The sequence below is a fragment of the Salvelinus fontinalis genome, chromosome 21, assembly GCF_029448725.1.
Source record: "Salvelinus fontinalis isolate EN_2023a chromosome 21, ASM2944872v1, whole genome shotgun sequence".
Classification (NCBI taxonomy): Eukaryota; Metazoa; Chordata; class Actinopteri; order Salmoniformes; family Salmonidae; genus Salvelinus; species Salvelinus fontinalis.
Window position 1 is genome coordinate 14,935,804 of NC_074685.1, and position 14,091 is coordinate 14,949,894.

Genomic DNA, 14,091 nt, shown 5'->3' on the forward strand with positions numbered 1-14,091 from the left:
CTCCTCATCTCCAGAGCGCGTGAAAATGTCTACTTTCCACTCAGATGCGCTGCATTAACTTGCAGGGGGCGAATTGGTTTGTTTGTCTATTTGTATTTCTATGCTGGATAAGATTGATGCGGGCTTGTTATGGGAATCTCAGCCAGGGAGAGAAGCCACTGCTTTGCTCCTTGTTGTTTACCCTAATTACAGCTTATTCAATTCAGCGAAATGAGGACCTTTATCTGACAAGCACACACACACACACACACACACATACACAGACACACTGTGTTAAATTATGGGTTACAATTTCGTTAGAGAAATACATAGTAAAGGTGTTTACATAGCCTAACACCGAGAATCCTTCAAATAAAAAAATAAATAAAGTAATAACAACATCAATAAATACAATCAAAATAATCATGTTTCACTATGGCACCAAATTGAATTGCCTTGCAGTTGGCAATTTTTTTTATCGGCCTATTGGCTTTCGAGTCCCTTATTTCAATATTTTGTAGCAGAGGTTGCTGTTTATTTGCAATATTTGTTCGTGATGAACTCGTGATTTTATTATATAAAATGTACTCAAAGGCTAATAATAAACAATAGCGTAGGCCTATTTGCCTATTTGAGAAATATTTTATAATTTCTGATGCTTTTGACTGATTGTATTAGGCCTATCATTATTATTATTATTGTTATTATTATAGAAAGGGGATATGCCTATGGTTACACAGTGTAGGCCTACTTGCAACATTCCACCGGAGTAAACATATACTGAAAATACCTTTTGTCGCACCAGGAAACGGTTACATTTCTTCCCACAAAAAAAATTATAAATCCACCATGTTTCGCCAATAAAGCTTAAAATCCATGTGCTTAGTTCTGGGGCAGGTATTGTCGTACAGAGATTCAATATATAGGTATGTACGAAGTAAACTAGGTGAATAAATTGCATTAGAGGGAGCCAATGTGTTTTCAGCCTAGTTGTTGTTTTTCTCCTCTGTCTTTGGGAAACAATCTGAAACCTATTTATAAGAGGAAAATCACTTCACCCGCCAAACAAAGTCCATCGTTTGCCCTTTACAGCACTGTAGAAAGATCAGACAAGGTGCATCAAAGAGCGTGGAATTCAATATAGGGTCACTTTCTGCACAAAGCATTTTAATAAAGCCTATGTGTATTTTTGTACATGATATATCCTTGAAAGTGCAGTTTTATTCCCATGCCTTGGAGCACCATGCCAATGCGCTTGCCTCTAGCCGTTTTCCCGGGTTAAATGTGAGCTGGCGAGCGGAGAGGAGTCATTCACTTTTGTTTGTACAGCCATAAAAGCCTTGAGCTATTGAAAACTCGTAAAATGAAGCGCGCAATCAATCACACCGCGCTATGCTGCTGTTCTGACTGAGCAGCGAAGACCAAACAAAGTAATGATTTTAAATGATCGTTATTGTTTCAGCGCACAACCGAAGACAGCTTAAACCGACACATATAAACTGGTAACATATTCAATAATTTTATAACGCTAATATGTTTACATCTCGTTGATGTTGAATATAGCAAATAAAAGATGTATGTTCTTCAAATAAAAAGTGGGAAAGAACAACACAAACCCGGACATCTTGAATTACGCACACATTCTCTGCTCCGGCGCTTTAATCCACGTTCTGTGACATTTTGGATATGGAAACGCAGAGGAACAGACAATTGTTTCCAAATCGAATCCACACTCTTCTCTCTTTTTTCATTTTCAGGACGCCGCAGTATAATAACCTACCCTGCGGTTGCGTGGCGCGTGAGCGATTGCCAGTGACCCCGTTGTGTCCGAGATTCTCTCCCGCTCCCCGGTCGGTCGTCCCACCAGATTGCCACTAGATAAAAGATGAGCCGAGCTAATTCAACTCGAGATGGGCTGGGAAAGGACCCCAAAGTGCCCCAAGTTTACGCTAGGACGCATCCTTTGTGTTACTTCCAAAAAGGCACCATTCATTCCACAACAAATGAACTAGCTTTCACAAAACCTTCCAACAGCTGTAGGGAGCCTGTTGGATTCTTTTGTGTCCCTTATATATTTTGGGAACATGATGTGTGACAAGAACCCAATGTGCTAATTGGTATAATGGCGGTATATTTATAGACTACATTGGATACCTGTTTATAGCCTACCTGCTTGGTCTGACTGAAATGAGTACGCTTAATTTGGGCAGATTGGATGAAAAATCAATACCATGAAAAGCAATTGGCCAACAGCAAAGTGTTTAAAGCATGATTGTGTCTGTTCTAGTGCAATCCACGCCTTCTGGGAGATCCGCTGTCTCCATGAAAGGGAAACATCCTCAGATCATGTTCAGCCACAACTCAGTTTCAACTTTCCGCTGAATTATGCATTTAATTTGCTCACATATCATGTACAATAAGTCCCACCCTGCATGACAGTCGAGCCTAAACAGTAGTAAATCAACTCTAATTTATACTGATTTTACTCTAATATTTGTAATAAAAATCGTATAGATTTGGCACGAATTACATAAAAGCCTAATGGTGTTGAAAATGACTCTGGCTAGAAATATATCGCTAATCTAAACGTTGTTGTTGGCTGAATGGGGAGTAAGAGGCATTAGCAGAGGTTCACTTCATCTCCAAAAGGCAGGACTGACTGGGACACGTTGGATAAAAAGAGGTCGAACATGTCTGGGGAAACTAAAACTATCCACAGCCATTCACAGTTTCAAAATGACAAAGGGCCTTGCTATTAAAACACAAGTCATTGAGCCACTTCAACAGACACTTGATATAAACGTAACCTTGACTTGGTTATAATATGTGGTATAAATGCACACTAAGAGCTTTCATACTCGGGCTATGTAGGTTTAACCTAATTTGAGGCAGTTAGTTGTGTAGGAAATATGTTCTGTCATTCACACGCCAGAAACGAGTCTAATATGTTTATGTAGCCACAGAGGCTGTTAACTTGGGTAAATTAGTCGTTGTTCAAACCTGGGGCTCATCCATTACAGAGAAAGGCAGCAACAGCACGCACAATTAAACAAATACTGCGCTGGTCCAGTTTATCAAATGGGTCGAAGCTTTCACAGATATTAAATCAAGTGATTTTATTTGATATCATTTGGAGTTGAAATCAAAGCCAATTACAGAAATGAGGAGAAATGAACTTGTGAATTTGGCTGGATGGGAGAATTTGAGCGGCTGGCTGCTCTGGGGTCTCGAGGTTGTTGACATATCTCTAGCTTCAAATCTGATTGGCTCTCCTTTAAAGAATCTCATGGGTTCATTGGGTTGTTAGGCGCCTCCCCGTTTCTCTAAAGGACATTATAATGCAAGGAACCTCCTTTTTTAACCACAAACAGAATTTGCTTTTATTTAGGCTATATATATTTTTTAAACAGGTTAAAGTCATAGAGATTTTTTTGAAATAGCATTTCGCACTGGAGAGGTGCGCAATGCTTTCGCACGCCGACCTCCTGGATGCTCGCCTCGGTGAGTTATCGTCGCCAAACTCCGGTCTTCAACTCTACTGTAAGCTGGAGGCACTTCTAATCTAAATCAAGCAGAGAAAATTGACAATTTGTTTCTTATTTTATCTTAATGTCAGTTAAGTGAGATAATTCATTGGAAAAGTAATTATTATTATTATATTACTGCGTAATTTGATTTAACCGTTTTCTAAATTATTGATGTGATCAAATGGAATTAAGGAGTAGCCTAGATTAAACGCTGTAGCCTATGACAGTTATGTGCTTGTTTAAAAGACAGTTAGTATCTGGTTTTATCCATAATGTAATGTCCACTTCGATGGTTTCACCATGTTTTTAGAGAGCATTTGTAAAGTGACAAAATGTTCAACCAATTATCTGCATGCATGACAAACTATTATCCCCTTGCCAGACTTCGTTAGATTCATAAAAGTGTCACTTTCGATAATCTAACTAAACAATGTATTTTAAAAATATATCATACTAATTTACATTTTTCCTATGCATTAGCCTATACAAGATAGTTGTGACATTGCCTTTAAATTCTGACCGGGTGTTGTCTATCCAGGGATGAAGGATGCCGCGGCAGAGCTGCTGGGTCACAGGGAGGCTCTGAAGTGCAGGCTAGGTGGTGGAGTTGGACCTGACCCCGGCCACTCCGGCGAGCTAGCCCCGGGGCCAGACACCGTGGAGGGGACCACCATGCTCCCTGGAGACGATATCAACAATGGTGGATCCAACCCTTCCGGCGTGCAGGCCAACAGTAAAGAGCAACAGGACAAGCAGCAGCAGAATAACTCCAGCCAATCCGGAGGAAGTCAGAGTCAGAAACAGAAGCGACACCGGACCCGATTCACCCCAGCCCAACTTAACGAACTGGAGCGCAGCTTCGCCAAAACGCATTACCCAGATATCTTCATGAGGGAGGAACTGGCCCTACGGATCGGCCTAACGGAATCTCGCGTTCAGGTAACGGAATCTCGCGTGCAGGTTTGTTTGTGATATGGATTGGGAAATGTATGTGTCATAGCAAATTATTTTGAAACAAATAGCCTATAATAACACTGTAAGAGTAGTGTACTAATACTGCGGGAAATGATACGATGAAATGTGTATGTAATGTGCCCTCTTAACCCTCAAAAAGAATGTAAATATTAACCGTCAGTGGGTGTTATTATTTCACTTCACGTGCACAATAACAATATTTCCTCAAGTAACTAGGCACCACGGCTAATTGGAAAGTACATCTTCATTACAGTCTAAATTACCACTCGGTGAAAATATCTAACTCACAGCTGTTCTCACAGAAGTGCCAATATAATATAGGCTAAGAAGCTTGAATCTAAAGAAGATGAAGTGTATACTATTGAAGGGATTAAAATAGGCCAACCATACATCTTGATACTGCGTAAAAATTTGGCCACTAGAAATGTATAATAACCTAAACTATTTGCCACTAATAGGCTATTCCCTTGGAGCTAAAACTACATTTAATCCATTAGCGATATACTATAGGAGTATATCATATAGGCCACGCCTTGTGTTCCTCGAGGCAACCATCTTTTATTTCCTTGTGCCAAAAATAATAATAGCTTACACCTGAACCTCGATTGTATTTTTGGAGGGTCTTGTTTTTGTTGTTAAAAGTATCAGGAAATACAAAATGTATGCTAGACTAACCTAAATCTCTGACAAAAACTGCACTGGGTGCGCGACCTGTCCATGGTTCTGAAAATAACGCGCAAGAGCCCGGGTAATAACGTTCTACAGCGATTTGGTTGAAACCAGATGCAAGAAACGTGTCCCAAAATTATGTTATTCAAGACAGAGCTGACAAAACCGGGATGTTATGAGATACAATTGTCCAGAATGAACGAACAGAACTAATAAAAATAAAATTAGAGATTAAAACAGCTTTTACCATAGGTGCACCTCCGTCACGCTGTCTCGTCGTTGCCATTGTTATCGACATTCTACAGATGCCGCAGAATATTGACATCTGATTGATGTTTAGGCCTAATGCCAAGTCTTTCTGAGCAGGGGCTAGTGACTGATTCGTCAAATTTACACTATAGTGGCCTGGAAATAAAATGACATTGCTAACGTAGACAAATAATTAGTAGAAAACAACTTTGCCGTTATTATAATGTCGTCATGTTTACTTTGCTAGCTCGTGGCAACATTGCATCTCTCTCAAGTTCGTCAGAAATAGATAGCAATGCTAACGTTAGCTAGCTAAAATTTGGTTGCTCTCCCATCAATATTAACTAGCTAGCGTTATACTGCATCTAAAGTCAATCTGGAGACATCACACTGATGACAAAAGCTTTTCCTACTAATCCTTTTGAAATGTCATCGTGTTTCCCATCCACAGTTATGCATTTAAGATGACATTTTCATCACCACCCATTGAGACGGCATTGAACAGAATTCTCAGCTGGGCATCATTCTTAAAACGAACGTTCAAAACAAGATTGTGATGAAACGTGCAACCCATGTCTACAAAGTTGCATTAATAAATCGACTTGGATAGTTACTATAATTTAAATTCCATGAGTGTAAGTTTTCATAATATCTGAAAATTACAGATTTTACGTGGACATATTAAGGTCATCTTAATGTAGGACCTAGGTAGCCGATATAATTCATGAAAATAAGAATTTCCTAAATATGAGTGTATGTTTTTCTACTCACTGTATCAAAAGCAACATTCAGTTTTGCATGCATACATTTGACTGAATTATTATGCACTGTAAACTACACAAATTATCATGTGCAATGTGCATATGCAATAAGCCACACATACAACTCTCAATGGGCCAGATGAAATGATACAAGAGGTAGGCTATTTTATTAGGTAATGACTTTGGTCCTTAAAATCTAATAACGTTTCGTTTTGTTGTCCTATTGGAGTGGGCCTATATTCGTGCGTTCTCATGCATAATAAAAATGGAATGATGATTTTATCTTTATTATACCCTCACTATTAAACTATATTTTACAACATAATTACTTCTATGTCGATATTAGGTGACAACATGACCAATGGTAGGCCCTAATGGTTTATTTTGTTTCCCTTTACATTCCAAATAGCTCAGTTGTCAAAATAGCTCACGAGATAAATTCAATAATAGCTCGACATAGCAGTTGGTTTGGGTCCTCTGATGCATCGTCGTTCATTACCATTAGCCCTTCTCACGATGATAGTGCAATAAAACCAAATCCATTATTATCAACCAATTTCTGAATTATTTATTGCGATAAGGGCTTATTAAGCAGCAATGAAAAATGCAGAGGAGTCGTTCACATGTGAAACAGTAACTGCGGTAATCATTATTATTGCACGGATCAATTTGGTTTCAATATCTTATTTACATAAAATAAGAATTAGCGAAATGACGAGCCATTTATAAAGAGTATAGCCAATGATAATAATAATAGGAAGCCAGTGGGTAAAAATAGCATATATCTGGGATGTTTCGAATGAGAAGGTGCATGCAGCTTGCACTGTTCTCTTCTGAAATGGGCCTGTCAGAGTTCCACGTCTTAATGGCGGAAGCGCTGAACGTGTACTCTGTCTTTTAAACAGAATGAGAAATTGCATTTTCTTTCCTTTGAAGTGTAATGCATTTGAGGCCTGATTTCACGGCTGGCTGCTCTGGGGGATAGACTGAGATTGGGCCTCTTAATACTACGGCACAGTTTCTCAACCAAATCTTCACATTAATCATCGGCGCTAACCGGGTTAGGCCTACTATGAGATCTATATAGACAGTCTCTCAAGGACCCGCAGAATAAACACTGCGTGTGCCATTTACAACTGAGGCCTGGGTCACATTAATAACGCCTTTATTTCCGAAATACTATTATTATTGCTGTTTTGTGTAGGCCAAAAGTAAGTGTTTATATCCATGCTATGCAACAAATTATATAAGCTAAGTTTGATAGTACGAAAAAGTACGAAAAAGGTATGCACTCCACTGTAATTCGCTCTGTATAATTTTTTATAATATTCTAAATAGTAAACGGGTTTCGGCTAGCATATTTAAAATTAATATCAAAATCATGGGCTATAGGGCTCATAACAGTTACAACACCATATTGTCAGCTGACTGGACCACCTCCCTCATAGGGCTATTGTGTTTTCTGACGTAGCCATTTTTATTTTATGATATCCATGGACTAATGCAGGCATGCCACAGACCATTTACTGACATGGATTTTTGGCGTTATGTCATGTAAGATATCAAATCCTTCGTTTATGGCATATCATTTCATCCGTTGTATATCATATCTAGTGTTATTCATGGAATCCGCTGATATAAAGAAGATTTGTAATGGAAATATCTGTGTTATGGGCTTCCTTCTCTTCTAAGAACTTAAACGTCTTTCCCGTGCGTTAAAGTGACCGTATAGAGAAGTGTACAGTAGCCTACTCATTGTGTCTCACATTGATGACACTGTAGCCAGATTCTAACCCATCTCTCTCCCTCTCTCTCTCTACTCCAGGTTTGGTTCCAGAACCGACGCGCCAAGTGGAAGAAGCGCAAGAAGACCACCAACGTTTTCCGCGCTCCGGGAACGCTGCTGCCCACCCACCACGGCCTGCACAGTCAGTTCAACTCTGCTGCTGCCGCCGCCGCGGCCATGGGCGACAGCCTGTGCTCCTTCCACGCCAACGACACCCGCTGGGCCACGGCAGGGATGCCAGGCGTCTCTCAGCTGCAGCTCCCTCCAGCCCTGGGTCGCCAGCACCAGCATGCCATGGCGCAGTCCCTGTCCCAGTGCAGTCTGTCCGGCCCGCCGCCCAACTCCATGGGGCTATCCAACATGTCATCGAACGGATCCGGGCTCCAGTCTCACCTCTACCAGAACCCGTTCCCCGGGATGGTCCCGGCCTCCCTGTCCGGTCCCACCAACGTGACGAGCTCTCCCCAGCTGTGTAGCTCCCCGGAAAATGACGTCTGGAGAGGGACGAGCATCGCCTCCCTGCGGCGAAAAGCGCTGGAGCACACAGTATCCATGAGTTTTACTTAGTAGTAGGCCAAGCACCACGTTTTAAGCGTTTTTCTTTTTTACTTTGTCATCTATAATTTTTTGTTTTGTTGTTGAACACATCCAGTCCAATGCAGTTGGACAAGGATGAGAATGTCTCCAAGCAAAAAAAGCAAGGCAGCAGCAAAACAACAGCCACAGTTTTGTTGGCACACTAATACTAAAACCAAACGATTTGAAGGTGGATAAATGGGTAAATGTTTAGCTTATTAATTTATGATGTGCATGTATTGATTTATAACTTTTATAACTTCATTTATTTTACATGTAGGCTATGTATATTTATTTATTTGTTTATCATTTTATTTATTAAAAAATATATATTTACCACCTCGTTTTCATTTCCTTTGTCTATAACAAAATACTGCTGATATTTGCTAGTGGAGTTTCTAACAGTTTCCACCGGCCAATGGTCGAGGGTGTAAAAAAAAGAAAAAAAAAAAAAGAATAAAACTCGTTTTTAATGTCACCTGCTGCACAGCATGTAACCATGATTGGCCACGGGCATGCGCCATGCACGTGCAGATATCACACACCTGGGAGTTTTTTTGTTTGAAAAGCATAAAAAGATTCATACAACGGAAGAGGAAGACAAGCGATAATCTCAAAGGAATCACACAACATGGAAACGAACTTGACTGCATGTGCTGGCCAAGGTAAATTTACGGAAACAGGCCTACTATAATTAAGACAAGAAAAATCGACTTGAATATAATCTGTTATATAGGATGTTTTGTGTAGAGGAAGCATTCTTGACTTGTTCCCATTTGGTCAGTTTGTGATATGTTCTAAATTATTGTCTGTGCTTATTATCATATCAGAATTTCTTAAATGTTTGATCTGATACTGAACAAACCATTTCGTTTCATGGCCATGTTTTTATCAATTGACTGTAAATGAACAAATTAAAATCATTTTCAATATGTCACATCACGAATCAAACTCCTTTTCTTGAACGTGACGCATGCACCCAGCCTATCAGAATCAAATACTGACCTAATGTTTATTTGTATTTCCCTAAAATGCTTCATACCGGGACTCGAAGGCACGGGCATGAGTCACCGTTCTCCGGTGATATACGGTAGGCCTACAATAAATAGGAAAACCGATGATCCAAACATCAAACTATCTAACAACGAGCTGTAAATAGTCTACAGTATATCCGTCCAATATGTACTGCTACTGATATTTCACCGATGTAGGCTACTGATGGGTTTCCACCCCCAGACCAGAGAAAAGCAATGTGGGTGTGTTATGGATATGAAAGCTCAAGGCAATGAATAATATATCTTTATATTTATAGATTTCTATAATTTCTATAACAGAAATACGTGTTAAATCGTGCACATCTTTCAAAACAACAAACGTTTTTGCCGAATCGAATGACACATCCTATCCAGCCAAATATGTCAAGTAAATGCGACCCGTGCCATGAGTTCTGCCTTCTCTTCCCCCCGAGCTCCATTGACGGGTTTGACCTTAGATGTGATGGATACTATTGCGGTGTAACGTTGATTGTACAGGCCTATATTTTGTTTCGTCATGTCAATGTATATCACGGATTCATTCATCAAACCCATATTTGGAGCAATCTCGGCTGTATTAACGCACGTCCCTGAGGATAATCTCCCCAACAAAACGGCGACAAGCTCTAAATCGTGGTGCCGCAGCAGCATAATTTACACCGCCTCCGACAGAACATCAAACAGGCATGTGGAGCGAGCTATTAAACTCTACACATATTTTACCCCCCCCCCCCCCCCCTCTGTGTGTGTGTGTTGGAACCACTGATCTATGTGACCTTCTCTGTTTATGACAGTAGGCCTATAGTGTGTCTATGGTTGGAGAATGGGACTACCTGAAGAGAGGATATAGGACAATGTCTCCACATGAGAGGCTTGGTAAATGCACTAGTGTGTTTACAAATGAGTAAATTGAAATAATAATAATAATCATCATCATATTAGTAATGTTGTCTGGGGTTTGGTTAACGAAACCCACCGGCACCCTGTTTTTCTTTGGCTGCCACTGCTACTTCTTTAGGTTACATTCTCAATAGTATTACATTCAAGATCTACCCATTGTTGCTTGTTCTTTACCTGGATCGGAACATCCAGCACATGATGTAGAGTATCACTGTTGATCTGGATGCTCTCCTCCATACAAACTAGCATAAATAAATAATAAAGCTACAAAAAGTGCAACAACTGGCACTCAATAGCCGAGTGAACACCAGTGTGTGTGTGCGCGCATGTGTCGACGTCTGGATGTGTTAATATTCACAGAGCATCACAAGACAATCAGGAGGGTTGGGGAGGCGTGCACAGGGATAAAGATTTTCCCAGTCCTGGCGACAGATGCGAAATAATATTACATAAATGTAATAATTTGTTTCACTATCACCCAGGTTAATTACTTTGTGGAAATGGGTAACCCATTTCTCATTGGGTAATTTGTCACACACTGACGCGAGAGCCAATCAGTGACCCCGCTGTTGGTGGGATCATTTCTCCCAGAATTCTGTGCAGCGAGTGTGTCGCGGAAAATGTGGGAGCGAGCCAATGTTTACCTCCTATTTATTTCACACAAATAAATGAAATCAGTCAATAAACCATCCAAGGGTGAATATGGCTCTCTTTGTCCAGGATTATGAATGAGAGCTCATTAATTTTCTCTCAGGCTCTGTTTGTGTGTGTGCGTGCGTGCGAGTGTGTGTGCGTATGTGTTTGTGTGTGCAGGGGTGTGTGAGGGCTTGAGTGTGTATTTTAAAGGGTGAGAGAATGTGTTCGAAAGCTTCCTGAGAGAGTGTGTGTTTATGCATTGATGTACAATAGCTGTTTATGCATATATTGCCAGACTGCATTGTTCCACCCTCATTTACCTACCCATTCATTGGAAAATGTCTGCAGAAGATTACAGATATCATTACAACTGCTATAGCCAATATTCTAACTAGCACATCAGTATGTCCTATGTTTTAATGCAACATTGACTACCACTACCATTCAGCAAAAATAGATGAGAATAACTGAGAACACAACAGCAACCCTGGTCACAAAAAATAACATAGCTATTTAATACTAGTGATGTTGTACTATGCACAGTGTGTAAAGATGTTTAAATCATTATCACAACCATTGGTAAAATTGGTTGGATCACTCTTAAAAACATAGGGAAGAGCATTAGATCTTTGCATTCTACTCTGTTCTACAGAGTACAACTCTGGATATGTCTGACGATGATGGGAAGGCATGGTTATAATGGAGGAGAGACATCATTTGGTCTGACAGACAGGAGAATATCTTGGCTGGTGATTGTTGTTCCAGATGACGCATGGTGAAGAATTCCATCTCCAGGTTTTATTCATTCCAGTCTAAGTAGTGAAGAGTCTGGCTCTGGCTGTGTTTGGTCCAGTCTGACCAGACTGACTGACACCTAGCAGCTCCCACCATCCGTCATCGTTTGAGAATGTCTTAATTATATTACATGCAAATGAAGAGATTCAATTTTGTGCCCATTATCTATCCATAAGAGCAAATGAACGGAGCATCACTGGGGTCAGAGAGAGAGGGAGAGAAAGAGAGAGACAGAGTGAGAATTAAATATGTTATTTTTTTGTTGTTGCAGTTTTTAAAGAATATTATTTCTTTTTTTTTTTGCTGTATTGAATGGATAGTTAAGTGTCGGATAGACATGGATGTTAAAGGGGGGTCGAGTCAAAGGGCAGTGGGCCGGATTTGAACCCTTTGCCGACTCTGGCATACATGTGTATGTACATGTACATCGGTTGTAACCACTGGACCTCACAGAACACTTAAAGATATTTTAATGATTGTAACGGCTGTCATAGTCGTTCTCCTCCTCAGACGAGGAGGAGCATGGATCGGACCAAGATGCGGATTGGTAAGTATTCATTATTTAATGGAAAAACAACAAACACTACAAAATACAAAAACCAACAAACGTGACTAACCCGAAACAGTCCTGTGTGGCCCAAACACTGACACAGGAACAAACACATACAAAACACAAGTGAAACCCAGGCTGCCTTAGTATGATTCTCAATCAGGGACAACGATTGACAGCTGTCTCTGATTGAGAATCATACCAGGCCGAACACAAAATCCCAACATAGAAAATCAAACCTAGACCAACCCACCCAACTCACGCCCTGACCAACTAAAACAAATACATGACAAAGGAAAACAGGTCAGGAATGTGACAATGATAAGATAGTTGTAATATTTGACATTTTGATATCACCATCCCACATCCATTTTTGCAAAACATTAGAGAGAACAGAGCACTCAAAGTGTGTGTGTGTGTGTGTGTGTGTGTGTGTGTGTGTGTGTGTGTGTGTGTGTGTGTGTGTGTGTGTGTGATAGGTCAATGTTGGATAATTAACCTATGATGATGGATAAACAGCAATTACAGTTTTACTCATGTGACAAATTGGAGTGACAGAGGCCTGAATCTGGTCATGCATGCTCCTTAGTCTGCTCTTAAAGTTTCTGAACACACTATTCCAGTCACTGTCTATTATATTACAGTATGAATGTGTTGTAACAGTGTTATTGCAGTATATTGTACATTAATATTACTGTTACAACAATAAATCTGTATACAACACTTTCTTCTTATCAGTCGTGAGATACAGGCCTTTAACACTGCCTTTACACCTCTTGTATTGTAGTGTGAGTGTAGTATGTATCAGTATAGTGTGAATGATGTGTGTATCAGTTTGAATGTTGTGTGTATCAGTTAGATTTTTTAAATGTTTATTTTACCTTTATTTAACTAGGCAAGTCAATTAAGAACAAATTCTTATTTTCAATGACGGCCTAGGAGCAGTGGGCTAACTGCCTTGATCAGGGGCAGAATGACAGATTTTTACCAGGTCAGCTCTGGGATTCAATCTTGCAACCTTTCGGTTACTAGTCCAACGCTCTTGTCACGTCCTGACCTTAGAGAGCCTTTTTATGTCTCTATTTGGTTTGGTCAGGGTGTGATTTGGGGTGGGCATTCTATGTTGTGTTTTCTATGTTTCTTTATTTCTATGTTTTGGCCAGGTATGGTTCTCAATCAGGGACAGCTGTCTATCATTGTCTCTGATTGGGAACCATACTTAGGTAGCCTTTTCCCTCCTTTCAGTGTGGGTAGTTGTCTTTGTTTGTGGCACTATAGCCCTTAAGCTTCACGGTCATTTTGTATTGTTTATTGGTTTTGTTGGCGTCATTCCAAGATAAAAGTAATGTACACTCACCACCCTGCGCTTTGGTCCAGTTCTTCCAGCATCGGCCGTGACAGCTCTGAATGTTGTGTGTATCAGTTTGAATATTGTGTGTATCAGTGTGAATGTAAAACCCGGGCCTCCCGGGTGGCGCAGTGGTCTAGGGCACTGCATCGCAGTGCTAGCTGCGCCACCAGAGTCTCTGGGTTCGCGCCCAGGCCCTGTCGCAGCCGGCCGCAACCGGGAGGTCCGTGGGGCGACGCACAATTGGCATAGCGTCGTCCGGGTTAGGGTTAGGGAGGGTTTGGCCGGTAGGGATATCCTTGTCTC

General features: G+C 40.5%; 1 protein-coding gene across 4 annotated transcripts; it reads left to right on the forward strand.

Moving 5' to 3' along the window:
• The first annotated feature begins 3,325 nt into the window (after window positions 1-3,325).
• LOC129818297 (homeobox protein orthopedia B-like) lies at window positions 3,326-9,459 on the forward strand. Of its 4 annotated transcripts, none has more exons than XM_055874040.1 (3): window positions 3,326-3,519; window positions 4,045-4,466; window positions 7,986-9,459. In XM_055874040.1, exons 1-3 carry the CDS (start codon window positions 3,444-3,446, stop codon window positions 8,511-8,513), a joined length of 1,026 nt encoding a protein of 341 aa, XP_055730015.1. In that variant the 5' UTR covers window positions 3,326-3,443; the 3' UTR covers window positions 8,514-9,459. The 4 variants fall into 4 exon arrangements, with proteins under 4 accessions (XP_055730015.1, XP_055730016.1, XP_055730018.1 ...); XM_055874041.1 differs by having other exon boundaries at window positions 4,045-4,445; XM_055874043.1 differs by having other exon boundaries at window positions 3,326-3,480.
• The last annotated feature ends 4,632 nt before the right edge of the window (window positions 9,460-14,091 follow it).

Excerpts from the sequence above, each read along its gene's own strand:
- LOC129818297 (XM_055874040.1), top strand. The coding sequence starts at position 3,444 with ATGCTTTCGCACGCCGACCTCCTGGATGCTCGCCTCGGTGAGTTATCG. Across the intron at positions 3,520-4,044 it reads CTCCGGTCTTCAACTCTACT|GGATGAAGGATGCCGCGGCA; the intron begins GTAAGCTGGAGG and ends TTGTCTATCCAG. Across the intron at positions 4,467-7,985 it reads TAACGGAATCTCGCGTGCAG|GTTTGGTTCCAGAACCGACG; the intron begins GTTTGTTTGTGA and ends TCTCTACTCCAG.